General features: G+C 36.6%; 1 protein-coding gene across 2 annotated transcripts in view; it reads right to left on the bottom strand.

Annotated features, from left to right (window-relative positions):
- The window catches only part of tmem132e (transmembrane protein 132E), a 160,646-nt gene that overhangs the window by 47,475 nt on the left and 86,964 nt on the right, over positions 1–26,207 (bottom strand). For both annotated transcript variants that reach the window (XM_049475808.1, XM_049475812.1), the window contains exons 4-5: positions 17,573–17,765; positions 1,249–1,392 (exon numbers count right to left, since the gene is read on the bottom strand). In XM_049475808.1, the coding sequence (XP_049331765.1) occupies positions 1,249–1,392; positions 17,573–17,765 (337 nt within the window). The remainder of the gene's footprint in view (positions 1–1,248; positions 1,393–17,572; positions 17,766–26,207) is intronic.

Below are 26,207 nucleotides of genomic sequence, written 5' to 3'. Positions count from 1 at the left end.
AATATAGGTTTTGAATCAAATAAACAATTTTGGTAAAAGTAGTTATCTTTTTAAGCTGTAACTCAAGTACTTCAATTAAAATATATTATACTGAATAGCATTATTCTTTTTTTGATTAGTCCGTAAAGTGCTGAGAAATCTTTCTGTCCTATTGAGATAATATGCAGTAGAAAGCAGAAGAACATTTTCTAAATGTTATTTTGTTGCTTCACAGTTCTGCTCTGCTGAATGAACTCAGATGAACAAAGTATAAACATAATTATATGCCGATTTCCTTTGAGGGAATAACTTTCAGTCAAAAGTAACAGATCTAAAAGTAATACATACAATATACAGCTCAGGAAAAAAAATAAGAGACTACTTAAAAATGATGAGTTATTTTGATTTTACCAAATTGAAAACCTCTGGAATATAATCAAGAGGAAGATGGATGATCACAAGCCATCAAACCAAGCTCAACTGCTTGAACTTTTGCACCAGGAGTGGCATAAAGTTATCCAAAAGCAGTGTGTAAGACTGGTGGAGGAGAACGTGCCAAGATGCATGAAAACTGTGATTAAAAACCTGGGTTATTCCAGCAAATATTGATTTCTGAACTCTTAAAACTTTATAAATATGAACTTGTTTTCTTTGCATTATTTGAGGTCTGAAAGTTGCATCTTTTTAGTTATATCAGCCATTTCTCATTTTCTGCATTTACAATAAACGCTCTAAATGACAATATTTTTATTTGGAATTTGGGAGAAATGTTGTCTGTAGTTTAAAGAATAAAACAACAATGTTCATTTTACTCAAACACAAATGATTCAGAAACTGAAGTCGTCTCTTATTTTTTTTCCAGAGCTGTATATATTGATATAAAAAGGTATGTAATCAGATATATCTTATTGTCATATACAGTGTCTAATACATTAAAGGTACACAGATATGGGAACTGTGTCTGCTGATGCCAATAATTAGGGTTGTAAATGCAGTAAAATGAATAAAATCACTTTTTACTGTGTTTTAGTGCAGTAGCCCAGCATCACGTAAATATTTTGCTCCTTTAGAGTCAAATAAATACATAATCAAATATAGATTTCAAAGCAAACCATCAATTTTAGTATAAGTAAATTTGTAATCTGTATAATCCATAACTTTGTTAGTGTGTTAAGATCTTAAAATCTTAAATCTTATCCTAGAGCCTCCAGTAATGGACACGCCCAGCAGGTGGGCTACAGTAGCTCCTCCACATTGAGAATGATGTACCTTAACGATGTCATCGTTGGCCGACTTGCACTCCACAGAGGATGAAATGTCGGTGACTGTGCCACTCATCTCTATGGAGACAACCTTGACCGGGATGGCGACGGTGCGGCCAGTGAGAATGGCCGTGTTGATGATCTCGGTGTCCTGGAGACGAGGAGAGAAAGAGGGAGAGAAGGAGGGAAGGGAAACGGTCAGGAGAGGTTAGCATGAGTTCAGAGCAGGAATTTAAATACAGAACAAAAGCCTAGAGACTGTGCAGCACAGTTTTATAAAGTCGCCGTCTGCATCAGGGCTCATAAAGTCAAATGTGTGGCCATGAGTAACTGTCTCTGAGGAAAATGCCTCAACCTTATAAAATACAGCCAATAAATTTGAAAGGCTTATTAGGATATGAAAGTGACTCATTTTCCCCATTCAAAGAAGCGAATGAGAAGACAGGCTAGAGGAAATCTCTTACAGAGGCAAGGCTGGTAGACACATACCACAGTCTGAATACACAAAACATATCTTTACACGCATAATCTTTACACATTCACTGCTAATAGATTTCATTCAAGAGATTTTCTTTAAGAATAGAACAATAGATTGCACATAATTTATGAATATTTGCAGCAAATTGATCACAGTGAACAACACGCATCTAATTAAGCTGTTTAATTGGGATGAGCTGGTGAGCTTCGATGTTTAACTGGTCTACCAGTCCACCAGTATGACCAGCACAACCCCACTGACCCCACAAACAGCATGAGCAACATATTCACACAGTTTGACCAGTCCAAACACATTGGTTCACAAGTATGACCAGCTTGACTAAATTGGTCTTCCAGTCATAACACACTAGTTAACCAGTATGCGAGTTAAACCAGCTTGATAACCAAAGTTGGCAAATTATTTATGCTGACTGACCAGCTAAACAATCACTCAACTCAACTTTTGGTGAAAAACTAAGCTGGTGTATCGTCTTCTTAGATAACTGGCTTTCAATCACAAGTTGTGTATTCAAGGAGATTTTATTGTCATTCGCATCACATGTGGTACATGAGGTGGAACGAAATTGTGAAAATGTAGGACTCCTCTCCTCTCCCATCACTTATAATGCTCCCATCATTAAAATACTTTCATTTTCCCCCCAAAAACTTGTCAGTGTGTCTTATAATCGAGCGCACCTTATGTATAAATTGTAAGGAGCAGTAAAGCCAATCTGCTGATGTACAGCATTATAAAAGGAGTTTCAGTTTAGTTCTCCAGCAGTATTAGCATTAGCTGCTAGCTGTGCAAAGCGCTAGCTCTTTGGCCGTCCAGAGGCGAGTATTATCCGCCTGTACCCTGCTGCTAACCCCGGCTAGCACTGCAGCCTTAGCATTAGCTGCTAACCACAGCGCTAGCTCTTTTGCTGTTCAGAGGAGAGTATATCGGACTGTAGCCTGCATGTTTACTGTGTTACAACAAGCCAGTGGGACGAACCTCTAACTTGGCTTACCAGAACACACAGGGTTCCTAAGTTTAGCACTGTTGGGTGGCATTAGCAGCTAACCACTAGCTGTAAGCCGCTAATGCTAATGCTAAAGCTAATGCTCCAGCTTTAGTGGGAATCTGTAAATCTAAGCTTACTGTAAATTAATGGAAGCTCTTACCCAAGAGAATTAACATCCAGCGTTTGTTTAACTTGTCTGACTCGTCCACAATGTTTTTTTTTTTAAGAATAACAGTTTTGTTTACTTAACTCTCACCCCCTAGTGGCCAGACCTGCTGAATTTAGAAGGAAAACATGGCGACACCCCTGTTTCTACTACTAGTTACTAGTGTCGCATAAAATGCGCCTTATAATCCAATGCGCCTTATGTAGGAAAATAGACCAGAAAATAGACATTGATTAACGTGCGCCTTGTATTGTGAAAAATGTGGTACTTTCTCCATTACAGCTACTGTAGTATCAAGCACCAAATATTGGATTTCTTTGCTCTGATTTGAATTGGCCAATGCATCACCACCTGAACTCACAGACCGCTGTGGTGTTGTGCTAAAACCACATATTCAAATAGGTCTCTGCATTCAATTAGCGCTCCAAAGCAAATGCCGAGGCCAATTACAGAGCACGCCGGCTCCTCGATTTCTCGCCCTGTTCACATCAATTCATTACTTTCTGTTGCTGCAGGGATGCAGCAGCAGCAGCAGCAGCTAACTGTAAATTATTCCGCATAGGGACCAAAATAGGAACTTCATCCACGCGGGTCCCACGCCTCAATAAATGCAGTGCATTTGCAGAAACTGTGTGACCACAGCTTGTGCAACTTGAGGGCAAGTATGAAAGGAAACACAACTTCATTAAATCCAGGCTTTGTAATCTCACGGCAGGCAGTATCCGAAACAGAAGCGGTCATGTCTGAGCGTGTGCTCAAGAAGGAAGATGACTCGCATTGTTAATTTCTGGAATTCCCTGAGGAAAATGTTGAAAGTAATGCGCGAATTCTACTTTGCTTCCGTTCACTTATCTGTGCTAAGTATTACACTCTGCCAATGTCTATTTTCACATCTGCCGTCTGTGTTGTTTAAATTGCAACAGAGCTTGTGACTATATCTGCAGCTCGTGGGTGGGCGGGGCGGTCTGGAAGTGAGCTGTGTTCAGGTATTTTTCTGGCGTATTGCTATTTTGGCAATGAAAACACAGGTGCACCCCCTGACTGAAATAAACGTAGACATAGACCTCAACAGTCAGACATTCATTGCTATCTTGGCAGTGAATTGTCAACACAGGTACGTGCCCAATGAGCGTACACCCCCACTTGTTACGCAGACATGGACACACAGCAGTGCACAAACCCAAAGTCAGAGTTAACACACTTCTTAACCAATACGTTTCATGATATTTTCATGATTTTTTACATGCCTTCAAGGTTAATTTTCACGACCATTCGATTTTTAAGCATCAGACATGGACAATAAAACCAAAAATCAACTAAAACTATAATCAAAATTGATTATAGTAGGTCTAAAATGAATCAGATAAAATGTTAACACAATCATAATTAATAAAATTCCATTGAATTCCATTGTGTAGGGCTAAATAACTGAATAAACTCTGAGCTGATGTATTTGTTAGCTCAAAATAGATTTTCTTCATCAATAAACTGAAACACGAAGATTTGTAGACTAAATTTTCATGACTTTTCCTAAACTTTCTGGTTATTTTTAGTTGCCCAAAACCATATTATCCAGGTCTGGATATTGCTATTTTGAAATTCCATGACTTTTCCAGGTTTTTCATGTTCGTACGATCCCTGCATAGTGAGCGCCTGTTGACAGCTATGCAAACTTGTACAGCAACAATAAACAATAAAAAATATACGAGTGTGAAGACAGTAGAGACAATTACTCCAATTAACAAAGACAAAGATAAATAAATATATTTTTAATTATTACTTTAATTTTGGAAGAAACAGCATTACGTTTCTAGAGTTTATATACAGAATAGCAAATGGTATATCAAATATAATCTACACATGGGGTAGTTTACTGTTACAACAATAAAGTATCCATAAAAATTAAATGTAGTTTTGAGCCAAAAGAGCTTGTGTTCCAGTGCAGCTGGTGCATGTACGGATAAGCATGGGAAATAATGAGTTAAGAGTGTAAAATCTGATGGCTGCAGGGGAGAGATGAGTCCCAGCAGCTTTGTGAAGAGTGCACTCCTCTGTCTCTGCAATGGTTCACAGAGTGGAATGGAGGGGTTCTTTATGATCACTGGCGTGTTTGCCGGTAAGCTCCTGTCCACTACCTTCTCCACTGTGTCCAGTTTAGCCCTAAGAACCGAGTCAGCACTTATTTCAGGAGCTTTTCCGTCTGTCAGCATGTTTTGGTGTCCGAAGTTTGCTTCTGAAGTTTAACAGTGGAGCAGTGAGACTAATGTAGCCAACAAGTTTTGGAAGCTAATACCCAGAATCCTTGCCTTAATGCATGTGGGGGTTGATATGTAATCCAAATTAGACTGACTAGACTAAATAGTTAAATAGTTAATTTATGCAGTGTGTGGCTTAGCATTGTCCTGTTGGAATAGCACACTGGAGTGGGTGTTCAAAAAAAAAGTAGAGCCACTGGTAGCAGGACCTCATTAACGTAATTTCTGAAGACCAAAGGTAATCAGGCATTATATGAAATTGCACCACATTTCACATAACCAGGCCTTCTGGATGCATGAAAACATACAGCTGATCTCGCAAAGTGAGAGGGTTCTGACTGGCCTGTTCTCTGCAATCTGCAGTCTGAGAGTCAGCCAATCAGTTTTTAGTGTGGGAGGGCAATGTTTTTTTCCCCTACTGGATAGGATGCATTCAAGAGCATCATGGATCCCATTAAAACTCATCTCACCTCTGATTACTCTAAAGTATATCCATGTCTGTTAAAAGTTAAAAATAATGAAAGTCTTGCCCACTGTACAGTTTATACTAGTGATTCTAGCATTGCCCACAGGGGACTAAATGATTGCTAAAGGCATGTTGAGGTGAGTTAATGTGACCCTTAACCCTTGTTTTCGAGTAATTCCTCCCCTAAAAAGAATTGGGACAAACCTTTAAGAACCCAATTAAGATATAGTTAGCTATAGTAGTGAAGCGCTAAAGTTCAGCAACCTAGCTGCTGCTGCTTAACTAGTTAACATTAGGGCATCATATCGTATGTCTTCAGAAAGGGGGCAGATGGTGCAGCAATTAAATATCACTGTCCATTCCTTAATTCCTTGGTGACGGGGAGCTAAAACTAGCTTTTATTTTCTTTTAATTTTCTGTTACACCTTAAATGCTGCAGCCTTTGCTTTCTGTTGCACTATTTAAGGTGGAACTGAAAAGTAAGCAATGCTTATGCTTATTTAGAAAAAAAAGTCCAGACAACGTTTTACAGATCATTTTTAACAAGGAAAATACTCAAATTTGTGGGTTTCCAATGATGCCAGTGATGGTCAAACCTCTGTTTTTATTGTCTTTCTGAAAAATCTTGATTTAAAGCGCCATATAGCGCCAACACTCCCTCCAACCCCTGCAACCTAACAAGAATAGGGACACCCTACCCCTAAGTGGTAGGGCCAAGCGGTGAAATGGGATTGGACCTAAGACTGACTACCTTTTTTACTGGTCCAGTCACAGTAGCTACTATTGGTAATGCCCTACAATCCTTCACAACAATCTAAGTAATGCTTTGTTTGATTTTAAAACTACAATGACTACAATGTAGCTAGTGTTACACTTTATTATTACCCATGGTGGACACTAAAAAAGACTACAGCTAAGAATTTTACAATGGCTACCCACAGTATTTGTGCCGTTCTCTGCATAAGACACCTCCGATCCCTTTTACTCCGCTCATTTCTCATAGCTAACCAGTGCCAAGATTCTGACACAAAGACTTTTCCGGGAGTTATAAACGTTCAGCCTGCAGATTGCACTCTGAGAATTAACAGGGCTGTGTAATATTTCCCCGTCTAAGTGCGGACCTTGACTTATTAGCTCAGTATTAGAGCAGAAGCCTTTATGCCCCCCTTTGGAACTGCATAACCATTATTCTTATGAATCCCTACAGTTCCTGCTCTGTCTGGATCATTTAGAGCCATTTTAGCAGAATCCACACTGTAATGGTGGGTCCAGTCTGGTCCTGGCTGGAGCTCCTGGCTTAGCAACCTCAATGATGTGGCTGGTTTTAGCGGTATAGTAGGGTAAATAAAAGAGGAGAATCAGGAGGAAATGCTTGTCCTTGTCTGGCTAAAATCAGTACTGTATTAAATATATGACTTATATTAGCATTGTTTGTTATGGCATAGGCTTAAAAGGAGCTCTCACTGTATACTTTAAGGGCAAGATGCTCATTTCCAGCTGTATTAAAATGGAGATAAGTATTTTTGGCCACTGCTTGTTGTTGCCATTGGCAGACACCTTGCAAGTCACCTCGAAAGCCAGCATCCAGAAACACTAAAATTTAATTGCTCCATCCTTGCTCCCAGTTCTAAAAACTGTAAAATCTAAAACAAATATGGAGACAAAGGCGATGGAAATGTAACACAGGGTGACCCACCAGCTTGTCTACTAACAATGTTTAAGATTGTTTATTTAAGAGAATGTTTTAATTGGATGATTTCATCATTAACGATCAATGATGAGGCAGATCAGCAGGTCTGTTTCCCCAGTTAATAGAAGTGCTCTATTTTGGGGGTGGCTCTGGGGAAAGAGAGAGACAGTAGGAAGGGAGAGGAAGGACAGGAGCAGACAGCAACATGTTTTTGGTTCACTAGTGTACTTTATTTATTTGGATTGGTGGCTGTAGCTGGTGAAGAAATATGATTTTACAGATCCAGTTTTTACTGTGCCAAGTAAAGGCATTTTTTACATTTATATTCAACTAACGACTGAAATAGATTCTATATAATAGTTACCAGCGCAGTGCAAAAATCCCAATTTAAAATTTAAATGAAATAAAAAAAAAAACTGAATTGTAATAACCTAAAGTTATTATTGAGAATGTGATATATTTAACATATATTTTTTTCTTCCAAATGGAAATGCAGACACTAACATTAAGCATACATTTCCTTATTAAATGTTATGATAAATAATTAGCAACAAATCTTTTTTTATTTCAAAGTAAATGAAATGGTAAATGCAATTACCATTTGCGAAAGTATTTTATTAAAGAGTAACATTTTTGCATCTAATGCTTGACAGTTCCTCAAATGACTTAATCATTTGGACAACCATTTTAAAGACTGTCCTATCATTTTCCACAATTTGCTTTTTTTATTTTATTTTTTATTTTTTTTTACAATTTCAATGATTAAAAGAGTTTTAAAGAGTATGTCTTTATGTTAATTTGTGGTCCATACAGTAATATCTGTATGAATTTCATGTTGTATTTAATAAGTAATATGGTCTGTAAGGCTTCATTGTTAAATTAATTATGTATTATGAATTTTTTTGAGCTTCATGAGATTCCAATTTGCAATCTCGATTCAAATACAAATTCAAAGACTGAATTGGAATTTAGGGGTCATTCTCAATAAAACTGTGGGTGCCACTTTAAAAAAAAGGATCCTTTATAAAGGGTTTATAAATAGTCTATGAGGAAGTTTATTAATGGGTAATAATTAGGTTGTAAATACTTTATACCCCTTTATAACCACAAAGTTTTTTCATCAGTCAGCATAAACATATTTAATAAAAAAAATATAGAGAAAATCAGTTTAGTTTATGTTATCTTATGCAAACATCGCACGTTATTAAATATTGGAAAAAATGATTAATCTGGGTAGTTTAAAGTTAATAAAAGATATGTTATTAACAGATATGTTATTGATCGCTGACTAATAGGAAAGACAAAGTAAGGTTTAACAGTATAAATTAATGTGGAATCACTATTTGGCCAACAACAGTCCATGGTTGTCCTTTCTCTGTATGTGTTCTAACTGCTTATTAATGGTTTATAGAGTATTTACAACCTAATATATATTAACATTAATAAACTACTTTACAAACTATTTATAAACCCTTTATAAAGGAGCCTTATTTTAAAATGGTACCAAATTTAGAATTGTGTACAATCCTTTGTACATTAAAATTCTAAATAAACATATAGTTCTAGTATAATAATTAACTCAATGAAAACATTATGCCACTAAATTTTTATTTTCTCAGATGTCATGTGGCACAACCGTTAAAAGGACTTTTATTCTGACATGCGTTTTAAGGATAAGATAGCTTGGTATTGGACCATAAAAGCTCAAAGGCTTCATGGCACCGTGTATAAGGTCAGTGGCCCCTTCATAAATATTGGAAGAAAAAAAATATACTGTATATATTTGACTTAGGCTGGTCAGACTGGTTCAGTTTACCCGTTTGTCAGATGGTGTGACCCAGGAGAACCATGAAAAAATTATTGTTGTGTGGTGGGGTGAATAACCTTAGTTCAAGGATGAATGGTCTATACAGGCGTCAAATCACAAACACTTTAAAGTCTTATTCAGTAGTTTTAGTAAAATCTTTTATAAAAATCTTATATAAATAATATTTTTTTATTTATATGTGGTCTGTCATGTCATGACATTATTCTACTTTTACTATTCTACTATTTTGTTGAATTACTAATTCCATAATAAAGCATATGAAATACAGTTCAACGCAATAATTATGATAAATGATAAAATATATTTCATTTAAAATAATTTTTTATTAAATAATTTATATTTTAATAATTTAGCTTATAACTATTTAATGTTAAATGTCTACATGTATCTATATGTCTTTTCAAATCCCGCCAATGTCACTGACCCACATATAGATAGCTAGACTAGTCTCACAGATACGATACTCTGTCGCTTAGCAACAGGGAGACGCACAGCAAGAAGCAGCCTTCAAAAAGTCTGTGCAGTCTTTAATCATCAATTCAAGTGTATTTCTGTGTGTGTGTGTGTGTGGTGATCTGAATGTAAATAGATGTACAGTGACAGTAAGTATCTACAGTATAATAAGTTCATTACATTAAGTTGAATATAAACATTTTTTGCACAGATAATTGTGACAAGTCCTCATATGCTCGACACAGAGTCAGTCACATCAAAACTGACCTGTATTTAAGCACCGTATAATATAGGGCACTGTTGTGGTGAGAGCTGGGCCACACTGGGTGGTTTTTAGAAGGTCTCACAAGGTTACTGGTACCCTAGGAAACTTAATTCCACGCTTTTTTAATCATATACTTGTGTGTGATGTAAAACATGAACAAAAATACACTTTTTCTCCACAAAAAGGAAAAATCTGCATATAAATCAGAGTACCGCCCATGTGCCCCGATGGTAAAGTAAACAGTCCACTGAATAATGAAGTTATTAAAAGAACTGTCACTTTCATACAACATGCAGTGCTTTGAGAGGATGCTGTGTGTGTGTGTGTGTGTGTGTGTGTGTGTGTGTGTGTGTGTGTGTGTGTCTGTGTGTGTGTAATTAGGTGAGTTAGCATGCTAATGTGTTTTTCTAGGGAGACTGAAAGCACCAGTGTGGTCAAAACAGAGGTACAGCAGCCAGTATGACACAGTCAAAATATCCTCTACATCTAGACTTGAGCAGTAAAATATATCTGTAGCCAATTCAATTCTATACAGAACAGCTTTAGTTAAATATACTGAATTATTATTGTATTCTCAATGTGCATTCTCAATGTCTCACTTTATTTTGAGATATATATTTTTGAGCTGATCCAAAAAGCAGAATAGTATTTGCTACTGTGTAATATGTACTTCTTTTTTAAGCAGATGTGAAAGTATGCAAATTTGAGATTTCCTAATTGAATTGAACTCTTGGGTTACTGGCACACAGGACTCACTAATGTGATCTATTTATAGAAATCAAAACTTTCTAACAGTATATTGTATAATTTATAACAGTGTTGTACAGTATACTGATACTTTAATATTAAAAATGATAAAATACCACATATACAGTATACCAGTACTTTAACCCAAAAATTGAATGACTGATTAGTAATATGAACACTCTGATCCAAGTGCAGTCACCTCAGGATGAATTAAAGAACTGAAACCTTAAAACTGAATCAAATCAGATAGTTTGCTAAACAAAATCAAAAACTGACAATCAAACAGTGGAACAGAATAATAATACAAAAAATAATGCTATATTATTTAATCAATCAGTTTCCTAAAATGATCAAACTGACAAACTAAATATTAAACAATTTAACAGTATTAAACTAAAAACAAATTCTGAACTGAACCCTTAATTAGTAAAATCTTAAAATCTTTATCTTAAAATTCATAACAATTACTTGTTACCCTTTAACTTGTTTTCCTAAACTGTTCACTGAAGTAACTAAAAAAAATAATTCACAGTAAGAAAAAATAAAACACCAAACAATGTAATTAAATAATATGGTAAAAACAACAACTGAACGGAGGAACTGAGGACTGAAGTATGGAATGAAATTGTTCCTTAAAAACAGCAATTAAAAAAAATCGGTATAACTCACAGGCAACTTGGTCAATTTACACTGCTTTACATGTAGCAAGCAAATAATACTTACAGTATAATAAAAGTCACAGACTTTAATTGATTTTTATATTTTTTTATCATAATGAATTAATCTGAACAATTTCTATATTAATAGCAATTAAATTGTGGTGAAATACACTCTTCGAGAGTATCCTACAGAGTTATAAATAGTAAGAAAGTGTAAGGTCAGAAATTGACCCTAACATAAGGATGCTTTCACACCTACCTTGTTAGTTCTGGACTTTTGGACTTTTCAGTTAGGTCTAACCAAAACCAAATAGCAGGTGTGAAAGGTGTCGGGAACCACGGTTGTAACCGAAGGACCAAAATTTTGTCTGGATCAATTAAACCATGGTCACGTATACACTACATACCACTAATTACAAAAGTTAAGTCAGGATATATAAAAGTCATATATCATTCATTTAAGAACAGCAGAAGAAAAAAGAATCAGTGTTGTGCCAAAATTGGCTGACTCTTTATTGACTGACTCTTTATGTGCGTCATGCAGCAATATGGGCAGAAATGCCTGCACTTGTGATTTCTGTATCTACTGTAACTGTAGATTTACCCTTATTTCTAAACAGAAATAAAATGAATCTGAGAGTAATCTGCTGCGCTTCATCTGCTGTGTGATGCACAGCATTTAAAGGGGTGTCAAATTCTGTCAGGGATGCAGAATTCAGCACAACACCTGGAACGTCATCTTGCTGAACTGCCAATATTCTACAAACCGATCACTGTCAAGCATAGCTCAGGTATGTGATAATACTAAACTGCAGTGTGAAATCCTGGCTCAGAATCAGGTCTAAAACCCAGTCTGAGCATCTGGACTGGGATCAGTCCTAAAACTGGTCTTATATCAGTGAGTATACAGCCAGTATTCTCCCCAGTAAGAGGTAACCTCTTTAATAAGGAAGCTGTGAGCAGCTTTGTGCTGCAGAATGCTAATTGCAGCCAGACTGTGTTTGCCAGGGGAGCTGGCCGAGGCTGCCATGCTGAAATGATAACCCAGCCTGATTTAACACTGTCCTCCACGCACACACACACACACACACACACACACACACACACACACACACACACACTCTCTCTCACACACACACTGTAAATTCCCCTCAGTCCCTCTTTCTACACCTGACTCAGAGAGACGAATCTGCTTTGCAAAGCTTTTCTGTCAAGGGCTTTCTGTGTAGATTTGTGTGTGTGTGTGTGTGTGTGTTGGGTTATGTGCATAATTTGTGTATACTCCACTGTCCATTCTTGGGTGTTTGCAATTTGCATATAAGCATGTGATAATAGCATGTATTCATGCGGGGCGTTTTGAGAGTGTGTGAGATTATCACATGCACAGCATGTTGTACAGTGTGTGTGTGTGTGTGTGTGTGTGTGTGTGTGAGAGAGAGAGAGAGAGAAGGGAGTGGGATTTGCCAGGCCTAAATCAGCGTGGGACTGGTTGTCTGCGTCTGGCATTCTGTGTATGAGCTCTGCCTTTGTTGTGGTCTCTAAACACGTGCTCTTATGCGGACCGCTCTGATTGCTTCCTGCACACAAATCCCCCCGATGAGACAGAGCAAAGACCTCATGAGGCTTCCGACGGTTTAGAGGAGGTACGGCTAACACACACTGCTGTCCACAAAGCTCCCCGATTCTCATATATTAACTTCCTCCCAGCTGCTCTACGCCCACATCCCTCAGGACGTGTATGGTGTTATGGCCACGCGTCTGGCTCTTTGATTGCTGCTCATTCACTCTGTGTGTGTGTGTGTGTGTGTGTGTGATTGTCAGGTAGTATGTGTGAGAGTAAACTGATATTGCATTGAGAAAACAATGTTTTGGATTTGGCTCTGCTGTGGTCAGTGCGGGTCCAAGTCTTCACAGGGGTCCTAACAAAACCTCATATGGGCCCCATTGTAATCAAAATGTTCCCCTAAAAAATACAACTGAATCAAAATAAATTATAGTGGAAAATAAAAAAAAACTAATCTCTAAATCTCTAAATAACTGAATCAATTAACATCACCAATTTTAGTAAACTCATATGAAAAATGTAATCTCTAAAGAGTCCATTCATGAGGAATTGAACTCAAGAACCAAATCTCTAAAGAATCAAATCCATTATCATCCGTATAATTCCAATCGTGGTGAATTGAACTGAGAAATTTAATCTCTAAAAAAATCTAATCAATTAATATACTTATAACTTCAATCATGGTTAATTGAACTAAATAACTAATTATCTAAAGAACTGAATCTCTAAAGAACCTAATCAATTAATATACTAATAACTCTGATCATGGTAAATTGAACTGAATCACCAAAAAACTTAACTAATCAATTTATATCCATAAACTTTAATCATATTGAATTGAACGGAAAAACTGAATCTCTTTAGAATTAAATCAATTAATATATATAAACTCCAATCGTGGTGAACTGAACTGAAAAACTGAATCTCTACGGAACTCAATCAATTAATATTCGTATAACTCTGATCATGGTGAATTGAACTCAAGAATTGAATCTTTAAAGAACTGAATCAATAAATATACTTATAACTCCAATCATGGTGAACTGAACCAAAGAACTGAATTGTGTTGTATTGTCTGTCTGCACTTTTGTACTGTTGCACTATTGTTCTGTCTACACTGTGTTTATGTGCACCATGGTCCCTGGAGGAACGTTGTTTCGTTTCACTGTGTACTCTGTATATAGCTGAAATGACAATAAAAAACACTTTGACTTTGACTTTGAATCTTTAAAGAACTGAATCAATTAATATACTTATATGACACCAATCATGGGGAATTGAACTGAAGAGCTGAATCTTTATGGAAACAAATCAATTAATATCTTTATCAATTGTGGTAAATTAAACTGAAGAACTGAACCTCCAAATAATTTAATCAAATAGTATAATTACAACTCTAATCAAGTTCAAGTCTTTTTAAAGAAATGAATAAAATAATTTCCTTAAAAATCTAATTGTAGCAAATTAAACTAAAAACTACAAGCCTCATCAACTGAAACAAAAATCTGAATTCCTTCCTTAAAAATTAGAATTATAGTTTTATTTATGTTATCTAAACAATCATAATGAGAATTGAATCAAATTGTACCAAATTAAGTTGATTTTAATACTGAATTTTAGTAGAAATATCTAAAAATATCTAAAACCACAACAGTGATTTAATTGAAAGAACTAAATCTTAATAGAATGAATGAATATAAGTATATTAAGGATATTAAGGAATATATTCCTTAAAAATCAGAATTAATTCAACTGCATAGACAGATGTATGTTCTCAACCCTACAGTACAAATCCATATTCAAGACGTAAACAGGTTTATTTTTGCAAACCATAATTTTACTTTCTTTACAAAGTTAGGACAGATATGCATATAAGTCTGAGAATGACCTGCCTGGCCGTTAGTGCACTCGACCAAGTGATAGCTCAAATACACAGTAATACAGAGCCTAGCACCCAAACTCTGCCCAAACCACCGCTGCAGAATGAACCAGCCAGATGATATTCTAATGTGTGAATAATGAAGTCTCCCTCTTCTGGAGCTATCGGGCTAGCGTACAGCAGATGGTGAACCACACAGGGAATTAATATGCCCTCTCTGGGCTTCCCAGCCTGGACCTATTACCTGCAAAATGACTCGCAATGCAGAGCTGTTTTATTCAATAATCTCCCGTATGATGTACCACATGCTGCTGTAGCTGGGAAATGGGGACCAGTGCAAGGATAATGGCCAGTATCTGTAAAATCAATGAACATCTCTTCTACATGTACGCTATGGTGAATATCATCCGATTGGTTCCACACAAGGTTAAAGGCCTGAGGTCTGTCTGTACAGTGCATCTCATCTCTTCTGCATATGTGTCCTCCTGACTGTGCAGTAATTGAAGTTCTTGCCTTCAGCGACATTAATTACACGACGTTAATTAATCGAATCACACCGAATTAATTGAACAACATGCATTACAGTGACCAGAGTAGTTGATCATGATGAGCGATTTTAACTAGGAGCTGCACTGAGCTGAAATGATCTACAAGGTCACAGGTTTCCAAACTGGGAGGTGTAAAGGAACTCAAGGGTTAGGGGTTTAATGGTAGTGAGATAAGTGACTCTTATTTTGGTGATTTGGACTATATAATTCAACAACAATGGTTTATTTTTTTTGCAGTTGATGATCAGTTAATGATCACATGAAAACTGGTCAGTTAAACACCTGTAAAAAAATCGGCCATTTTTATTTCTTATTTCTTATATTTTCTTTTCTTATTTCTTTTATTTGTTATTTATTAGATTTTCTTATTTCTTAATTATTATATCATATTATTCACACTGGATTGTAGGCACACTATCAATAAACCTCTATTTTCTGGTCTACTTTCATACATAAGGCACACTGGATTATAAGGCGTATTATGCAATACTAGTAAGGAACAGTGGTGTCACCATGTTTTCCTTCTAATTCAGTAAATCTAATTCAATAAAGTAACTTTTAAGATCAAACGAGTGCTTGATGCTAATCTACACAGATGTCTCTTCTAAAAACTGTTTATTTGGGTGAGTCAAGCATTTCTGCTTTTGTACAGTAAGCTTAGATTTCCAGATTTCTACTAAGGCTAGGTGCATCAGCATTAGCATCAGCATTAGCATTCCCTGACAGCTTTTACAAACACCCAATGCATCTACTTTACAGTAGAGCTTCATAACAGTATAAAATAAGACTTTCCCCTCCACATAAGGTCAGAGAAGATGTTTGGACATTTAGGCAGAGGTTTAGGTTAAATGTAGTGCCTTCAACCGTACATGCAGCTCTTCAGAAGGAATGTTGGCTACAGTCTAGATTGGCTATAAATAATGTTAAATAGCCTGTTGGAATGTTGACTTACCATTAGGTTTGTCATTATAATATATCGTTGTAGAAATTATCGTTGTATCACAAAAGTAGTGCAACAGTTACTTTTACTGGTAACTAGTTACTTTTGTAGTGGAGTAACTCTGTTTTTTGGAGAAGTAACTATAGTTATAAGTAACTAGAACATAAGTTATATAACGTAACTTATAACGTAACTATAACGTAAGTTATATTAAGTTATATAAGTTATATAACGTATAGTTATAAGTAACTATAACGAGTTACTTTTTCATAGTAACGTGCCCAACACTGCTGAGGTCATGTCCATTTTTTGTACAATAAGTACAATTATTATTAGGGATTAATTATTCCTAATTAGCATAGCTAGCTATGTAATGATTCATGTGAGGCAGCAGCCTACCTCTGTCTGTATTCAATCTGAATATGATATGACCATAACCCTTTGATATGAACTGAACAGAGGGGAGGGTGGTGTAAGGCGGGTAAACCAAAAAAGCAATAGATTTTTCTTTTTTTTTAACATTTCTTAAACTCTCAAGCATCATCTCAGCTTCCAACTTGCAACTTTTCAACTCTAAATAACGTTAAATCATATAAAAAGCTAGGCAGCAACAGCAGAACAGAACTCCCTACATTAAAATAAGAAACTGACTGACTCCTCAAGCAAAAAGTGGTGCACTTCAGCTGTGCAGCCCTGGTAGTTTGTAATTTGGCAGGTTAGTTTTTGTTGTGGTGGCTCACATTCTAAAAAACTGTGAGGGGACCCTCATGGGTACAAAGTTTGAACACATCTGCTCTATGTATCTTGGAAGCCAGAGAAACAGATTCTACCACCCATCTGTTCCTGTTTTTTTTTTTTTTTTTTTTCTCGCAGCATGACTGTACTAAACCATATCCACACTCTATAGTGCTGCTGCTGCACATCAGAAAGATCTGAACCGGAATCTGAATCACATTTCACAGGAATAAACGAAGGACCTTAAATATTTAGGCTTTGACAGCTGTGCAACATATGAGGTACATAAATGCTTGAACATCATTGGACTGTACAAATTTGCTCAACTAAATCTCTATACAGTAAAATTTACCCTAAGTAGAGACTTAAATTTTCCTCCATATACAGGTGCATCTCAAAAAATTTGAATATCATTAAAAATCTACTTTATTTCAGCAATTCATTTCGAAATGTGGAACTCATATATTGTGTCAAAGAAAGCCCAAAAATCAGTGTCAAATTGATACTTTTGATGTTATATTATATTGTAATTTTCTGAGATACTGACTTGAGTTTTCATTAGCTGTAAGCTATAATCATCAACAATAAAAGAAATAAACGCTTAAAATAGATCATCTTTAATAATTAATTACAAGTTATAAGAGGTTAAACTCACCATTGACAGTGGTATAATGGCCTGAATATCCTTCTGAACCACTGTGAGCTCCGTCACCACCTTGTCTGAATCTGGGGGTGGGTTCTGTCCCCGGTAATCAATGTTCCAGTTGATTCTCCTGGTCACCGACTGGCTGGTAAAGTTCTCCATCTCAAAATTCAGCTGCATGACTTCGATGTTGGCCGCCACATCCCTACAAAAAGGAAAAGAGAGAATAATTCACATGAATGCGGGGATGTGATCAATTACACAAGCATTTAGTGAGGAAAATATGCTGGAGCTAGCCACCAAATTTAGCCATTAGGTTCATTTAGAAGATTCTAATTAGGGTCAGGTATGTATCTGATCATTAAACGGTTTAATGGGCTGGCCACCAGCGCAGACAGATGTTCTGTCATGTATTAGGCATTATATATGGAAACAATCAGCGAAAGAACCAATTAAGAGAACTGGGCTCGGCCCATCTGTTGTTTTCGAATAGATGAGGAGGGGTAAAAAAATAAGCTTGGAATATTAACTCCGAGACCAAAACAAGGCTTTAGCATACGAAGTCTAATAAATAAAAATGATTCATATGCAAAAGACTGTGAACACAAACAAAATGAAAACAAAAACAAATTTTATACTAGAATTATAAATAGATATGAGCCATTACACACAGAACAGAGAATTTTACTTTCAGAATGTTGCACAAGTTAATAAATTCCAACTTATTTGTTTATATTGTATTCTGTATATCTTTAATGGTACCAGCATGGGCGTGGTAGTGGGGGGAAAAGTGGACCTGACTACACAGGGCCCGAGTAAAAAGAGGGGCCTATGAAAATCCACGTTCATTGTGTACTGGCATGGACAGGGGCCCACTGACATTGAGAGTGTACAGGGCCCAGAATTTGCTGCTACGCCCCTGGGTACCAGTGGATTTCAATTAACACCACAACTACACTCCAGCTACCAAAATACAGCTTAATTAATAGAGTAATCTATAGGGAATCTGACAAGCTGAACCAGCTGAACCTGCTTTAAAAAATTCTCCCTTCATGGGTCTTTGGTCTTCTATATTTTCTCTTCTTTCTATAAATACATCTAAATTTATCCTACTCTTTAGAATCACTTTTGATTTTGGATGTTGTTGAGTTTGCTGACATAATCAAGGTTATTGAATATATGAGGTGAATTAAAGGATCATACAGAGGCACTGGTTGATAAAGATCTGCATCTTACTAGTGGCGCAATATGGCAGAACTGACTTGATGTTCAAGTTAAACAGCATATGTGTCTTGGTATGAAGGTCAACTGTTTTGGAGATGCAGGTGTTCCTAATTGGGAGGAAAGACACTTCTTTTTGTATTACTGTATTGCATTGTTAAACTGCTACTGGCTACTAAATTTCTTTCAGGATCAATAGAGCAAGCGAGCGAGCGAGCGAGCATCCATCCATCCATCCATCCATCCATCCATCCATCCATCCATCCATCCATCCATCCATCCATCCATCCATCCATCCATCCATCCATCCATCCATCCATCCATCCATCCATCCATCGGATGCTCTAACTTCTAACCCTCATCACTCAATATGATGCTAGTCAGCATTGGCATCAGTATGCTAATGTAACTGAATTGGCAATTGGCAGTTAGCATTCTCCTCCAAGCATGTTGAGCTCTACAGTAGCATGTGCTAGTTTTTATCTTGGTAGGGGAAATTATAGATACTGTTGGTAATTATACATTATGAGAGGAGCCCAAAATATTGAAAGAGGTAGCTGACAGAATTTCAAAGTAAAATGTACAGTCATATATATTATTTATATTATTATTATTATATATTCTATTTTGAATCATTTACATTCAACATAGGGTTAAGTTAAATTTAATGGACATTCAATTCAGTGTTAGTTGAATGTCAGTTGAGCATCAACAAGGCCATAAAATGGACCATCCAAGTAAAGTGTTACCGTTCTTTGTTTTTATTAATATTGAGAGAAGATTGACAGATAACGAAACTAAGTACATCACCATTTTGAAATAAAGCTGTAAGTGAGTGATGAGGATAAAGTTTATACAACTTTTAATCAAGATTAGGACAATCCAATTCCTACTGACAAAGGAAGAAATGCTGAAATAGATTACAGGGCTAGTTTGTGCATGCATGCACTGTGTAACCAATAACTAATAACTAATTACATAACAATCATGGTGTCAGTTGAGGAATTAGGTTGTACATCTTTTACATCGTATACAGTAGAAGAAATAAAGAATAATTGCGATCGAGTTTCACTGTTCAAACTAAATCTTTGGATAAACATTGACTGTGGCAGTGAAATGTTTGTCCAACGTAAGTAAGCCGAGCGCAAATAACTCTAAACACATAAAAAGCGTCAAAACACCACGGGCGGCCATGCGGCGGTACCGACTGCACTTGTTTCATCTTGAAGGCCTTGGCTGGAAAACTCCATAATGGATAGTGACAGGCTAAATGAGCTCTGTCTGGGCGCCGCACGCTCACTCATCGAGCATTATTTGCTTTATCCGAGCCGTGCCTGCTGCACACGTTAGGGCCGCTGATACTAGATGACAACTACGGGGGGGGAGGGGGGGGTGGAGGTGCAGTAGGCCAGAACTGATTCCCCTCATACTGGGGCAGGGACGCACACGGGGAAGCGTTTGGAGCCAGAATATTAGTTTATGAACAGGTTGACAGAAGGATTGTGGCAGCGGAGGCAATGTTGTAGATTCCACTACGGGTTAGAGACAATAGCTTTCATCAATAATAACGTCAATCAATACTGGAGCCGCCATAACTTATAGCTGTCAGATTTATAATACTCAATATATTATTCAGGTGCAGTCCTCAGCTACGAAAAAAGACCACCACTATACTGGGCTATTGTTTGCTTTGTACAGCTTTGTGTAAAGACTAGTAGATGAAAAACAGTATTTGCAGCATTTTTGGCATTGACATTTAATTTTTAACAATTTTAATCAAAGGAAAAATCAGTCATAAATGAGAGAGAGAGAGTAAAACGGCTAAAATTAGAGTTTTCTGCCCCTCCCGCTCCTCCCCAGATGCGAAGCTTAAGCAGGTTGCCAGATTGACACACACTTTAGCTGACCAGTGAATATATATGATTCTAAAATGTCTAAAATGCCTGTGTCTACTATGCTAGTGGTGGTGGTAAATTACCCAGCTATGGATAGAAACCTTACTAAAGCTCAGTGATTACCTGTTTAGGACAAAAAAAAAAGCCAGCTTGGCAGTTTTCGTGGCTGCAGTATACTGTTTGTGTGCTGTTGTCTACACCTGGCAACACAGGGTGTGGAAATGGGACTAGAAGAATGGCACAGGTTACATTTTACACATATTACTGTGATGTACTGCACAGTTCTAATAAGAAAATACTGCCTGAAGCTTTTCTGACATGAGCTGTCTGTGTCTGACTCTGATAAGTGTAACTAATGATAAACCTCATGTTCCGAGTTGTTATGGTCATAATATGAGTTACTACAGAAAATAGAATCCTTAGTGGTCCTTTAAGAATAATACAAAACATAAAAGTGTTGGCTGTTATTAAAATATTACAAATTATTATCTTTATGAACACAGGGTATGTGCAAGTTTTTAACATTGGAATAATGTATTTTTAGCATAAAAGCAATGTAAAATTTGGGGTTTTACGCTGATACGTATTTCACTGTTACAGAAACTGTATTCCACATTTTTTCTACAGTGTGATTTATATATTTTATACACTGTGACTGTATGTTTTATGATGTGTTATAATTCTGGATCCCACAGCTGTCAGTACTGTGTGTTTTTTTTTTCTCAACAGTGTACAGTGTTATATATTGCGACAGTATATTTTATTGTGAAATTCTAATAGCCACAGCTGCCAGTATCTTATATAACTTATATAGCTGTCAGATTTACAATACTCAATGTATTATTTAGGCACGCTCTGCTACAGCAACAATAGCGCTAGCCTAGACTCTTCTTTTTCTTCTGTTTTGTACAGTTTCTGTGTAAAAAAGCCTAGCAAAAGAAACCCAGCCTAAAACCCTGTAAAAAGACAGTAATAATGGTTAGAAAGCACAAGATTAGAATAAATCAGAAAAGTTTTTATATGCAGTGTGAAGAGTCTCCTACATAAAGGAATGCTAATGATCTCAGCCCAAGCCAGAACATTCAGCACAGAGTTTAATCATTTAACATTCTGTCCTCAGAGTGCTGAGCAGTGCTGAGCACTGGCCGTTTAGCGCAAGCAGTTTTAAATAAGACGCATGCTCCGGGTTTTCATTCTGCAAAATGAATATGCTTCTTTTACGCGCTAACAGACTGCGCGCTAGTAGTTAGCATTCCTGCTGTAGAAGTTCAGACTAGGCACTAATGTCTGTGCCATACAGTTAGAGCTGCATAATTTATAGTTTACATCTTCATTCCTCTTCCCTCTGTGCACTGTAAGAGCGCAGTGATGATTATCCACTGTGACTGAAATTCCTAGTCTAATCTGCATGTTGCAACAGAATATTATACATATTATACACAAAGAATACCAGAAGAATGAAGAATTTGATGATAAATCACAGATCCAAAACATACGTGCACACATCTTGCATGCTGAAGTAGTTAAGTAATAGAGGTGGGGGACATTTTCGATTCTTAGATGCATCTTGATTTGGACTCTGAATCGATTCACAAAAGCTAAAATTCGATTTAGCTAAGCATTCTGTGTTTGGATTGTAAGTATGCATTAATAAATGCGTTAGATCTTGCATTTCCCTCATGTTGTCCCAAGTTTGTCTGTGTGAGAAGTTACTGAACTCTTCTTGAACTGGATTGTGGAGATGCAGCCTCCTCAACTTGGCAACCCGAGTGAGCTTCGCATCTGGGGAGGGGTGGGCGGGGCAGATTACTCCCTGTGGTGTTTTGAAATTGGACTGCTGTAGCTATTTCACACGCTCGCTCTCTAATTTCCTACAGAATGCTCCTTAAAAGGAAGTAAGTTCTAGCCGTTAAACCTCCAAAACCACCTGGTAGCATGATGTTATAGGGGTGTCTAAGGTAGCTGGTGAAACTGGAGCTAGAAAAAAAACAGTTTAAACAGTTTGCGGAAGCAAACTAGTATTTGTCTAAACCAGCGATTCGGAACTGAATTTTACATTAAATAAATGTAATATTACATTTTACATTTAAAAAAAGTTATAATCATTTAAATAATTTATGCTTATCTGATTTTGTATTCATATTTTTTATTGGGGGGAAAAAAAACAAGGTGTTTTTAACTAATGTAGTCTGAATGCAAAAAAATGCAGAGAAATAAAACATCAATTTTGTGGCCATTTTTGTGAGGTTTTGGTATTTAATTTTAATTGTAGTGACATTTAAACATGTAGATATCATGTTCCTCCTCAGTTTCTTAAAAAAAATGTTCTTCAATTTACTTTTCATTCAAATCTATGTTTAAATGTATATATAATTTTTGTAGGCTATTTTTCATAAAGAAATTTGCTTAGATTGTATTCTAAAAAAGTGGGTCACGACTTAATGACCATAAAAAAAAATTATAATTAGCCCTGGTCTAAACAATATCATTTTGAGAAAAAAAATAACTGTATCCAAAATGAAAAATAGGACTGAATAAGAAACTGTTGAATCCATTTTAAAATCCAGAAACAAAACATATCATCAACTGTATATTATGTAGAATTGAGTTCTTTTTGTTTTCCAAATGCTGTAAAATAGTGAATATTGCATTTAGGCACATATTTAGATAACTCATTTGTTGGGACTGTTGCTACTCTGTACACTTTTGGTATTGATATGTATTGATATGCCGCTGCAGTCGTCAGCAGTCTGCTGGCTGGGATCAATGCAGCCAGTCAAAGCGGTGGCTTCACTCAGGTGTGTTTGCTAACTTCAAACTTTGATTACTTTCCCTTTTGTTTGGATGGAAAATATTTCAGGGGAAGGGCCTTAAATAGGAATCAATCTCCATCAAACGCGTCGGCTCTCCCCGGTGCCCCTTCACTGGACACTGCATTTACAAAGTTAATATTGCCCTAATTAGCCACCCGTCGCTAAGGATCGATACTGCGGCGAAACACACACACACTCACTCACACACACACACACACTTTCTAAAGCGAGGCCAGGGAAGAGTCTTGTCAACAATCAGTCATTAAGCATTGCCTGTTCCAGAGGCGAGCTTTAAAACGCTGAGCAGTTAAGCAGTTAGACTCATTTTACGGATGATTAATCTACAAGCTTGTGGAGAAAGTCTGGGAAAAAAAAGTCTAACACAACAACAAAAAACGGTCAGCTAGAAGCTAATAATAGATAATGGTACTGAAGCGCAATTTAAAAAATGGGAGCTGAAATAAGGAATCATTGCAAATTTGGAGGTGGACAAAGTCAGCAATGGATCAACAAACCCAGAGTCTTTAGACTTGATCTTCTGCAAGATTTAAGTGAGGAATTGGTAACTTTATTGACTAATTTTTTAGAAATTCAGTTTGGAAAAAAGACTTCGTAAATCCTTCATAAAAACTGTTTTTACTTTAATCGTAGGATCAAAGTAGTCAAAGCAAAGCATTATCAAAGCATTTTTTTAGGATTTTTACAAAGTATATATTTAAAGGGTTTCCCTATTTCTTTACAAATCCCACAAAAACACTCAAATTACCATGATACCTAGAGTATTAACACGTTTCCTATCATATGTTACACTATACCATGGTAACAGACTATTATACCATGGTAGCATCCTTAAATCTTCTGCTAGTGATTTTAGAATATTTTTTTTAAACAATGTTAGTGGCTTCCACTGGATGTGTGCTGGATAGAGAACTAATGTACATTATTCATTTCAATTCGTTGTTTTACGTCAATAATCTCACTTGCTGACATTTTTGTTGATTATATATATTACAAGCAAAAAAATTAATACACAGACAAAATTAATATAATTTAATGCAGAATGACGGAGCCCTAGTAGCTATGGCCTCTTGGCATGTACACAAGAATTGATGTATTGGGTTTTAATTTTAGTAGTAAAACAAAAAAGGTTGCACAGTGCATGCTCAGTGTCTTCCATTTCCATTGGCGCTCAGTGAAAATGTTTATTTACAGTCATTATTTACCATATGTCCTGTGTTTATCCCATGTCTCCGCCCCTTGTTTCTCAACTGTTTGTTTGTAACTCCGCCTCCTTGTTACTCTGGCCCAGGTGTTTCCTATTTCCTGTCCCCTTCTGTGTGTACAAATAGTCTTCCTTGTTCTTGTGTTATTCATCAGGTTATGTGTTTCTTTGGTTTGTTCTATCCCCATATACTCTGTTTCTCAGTTTTTTGTTCTTTTGTTTGTTTATTTGTTGTTTAATAAATCCCTCACAAGTGCGTCCTCTCTCCATGTCTCCTTCCTGTTCCCTATCTGATGCTGCATGTTGCTTTACTTTAATTCATTGGTTTGCAGCATAGGCAGCAGCACACCAACCTCCTAACACTATCTATCTATAATGTAAAGTCATGAATATTCAATGTACAGATTAGAAAAAAAAAAAGTTTAAGTTCAACATTTTTGTCACATCTTAGCCTGTGTCTGTCTAGAGTCTTTTTTTGGGGGGGTCCTTCCTGCTCCTGTCCTCTGTTCTCTGGTTGTGTTTTTTTTTTTTTCCGTGTCCTTCATGTGAAGCACATGGCTCTGTTTTTGTTTTGGTCTTGTCTCCGCCTTAGCCCCGCCCTGTCATCTGCAATCCCTCCTGTCTCATTTGTAACCCCGCCTCCTTGTTACCTCCACAGGTGTCCCTTGTGTGTGCCTGTGTATAAATACCCCATGTGCTCCTTTGTTCTCTGTCGTGCTTTTTGTTTGACCCTGCCTTGTTTGCTGTTTTAGTCTACAGAGATCTGGTTTGTTGTCTTTATATTGTTTTATTCTTTGTTGGTAAAGACCTAGTTTAACTTTTGTTTAACAGTCTTTGTTTAAGTCTTAGTGTTTATTTTCTTTGTCTCAGTTTTTTTTTATGTCAAAAAATAAAACTGACTTGCATTTGCATCCTGCCTCCAACATGTTACAATTTTAATGGCTGTGGAAACAAAGAAGACCTTACTGAAGATGTTCTAAAGCTCCGGCCTGATAAAAGATCGTCAGTGGAACTCCACTAACAAGGGATGATCTGGGCAGAATATAAAAAGGTAAAATCAGAAATTTGGGCTGGGGGTGCTCCCAAAATCACATTCTAAACAAGTAATAAGACTATATATTTAGAACCATTTGTGCGCTATTGGTCAAACTATTATGAAAATCTCGCAAAGTGTAAAGAGCAGGCTTTTTGTTCTTTTTTTAATGGGGTTATAGGATTGTGATATGACAGCCGTGAAAAAGGAGACAAACTCTTAAAGAGCATAATAGATGAGCTCTGTTTTGACAGCGCTGTGAGCAGGCCTTCAAAGGGAATGTAATCCTGGCGTGTTAAAGATCTGTGAAAACATTCAGCATCACTTTTATGTTGATACATTTGTCATTCCGCTCAGCAAGCCGCAAGCTTGAGCCATTTAGGAGCGGCAATTTCACAGATTTGGTAATGAGGAAAATGGGGAGGCTTGAAAACCTTTTGTCTCCGCTTGAGTGCTTGTTTGC

This window comes from Astyanax mexicanus, chromosome 1 (genome assembly GCF_023375975.1).
Source record: "Astyanax mexicanus isolate ESR-SI-001 chromosome 1, AstMex3_surface, whole genome shotgun sequence".
Taxonomy (NCBI): Eukaryota; Metazoa; Chordata; class Actinopteri; order Characiformes; family Acestrorhamphidae; genus Astyanax; species Astyanax mexicanus.
The sequence above is the reverse complement of the archived record's forward strand: the minus strand, read 5'-3'. Positions and strand labels throughout refer to the sequence as shown.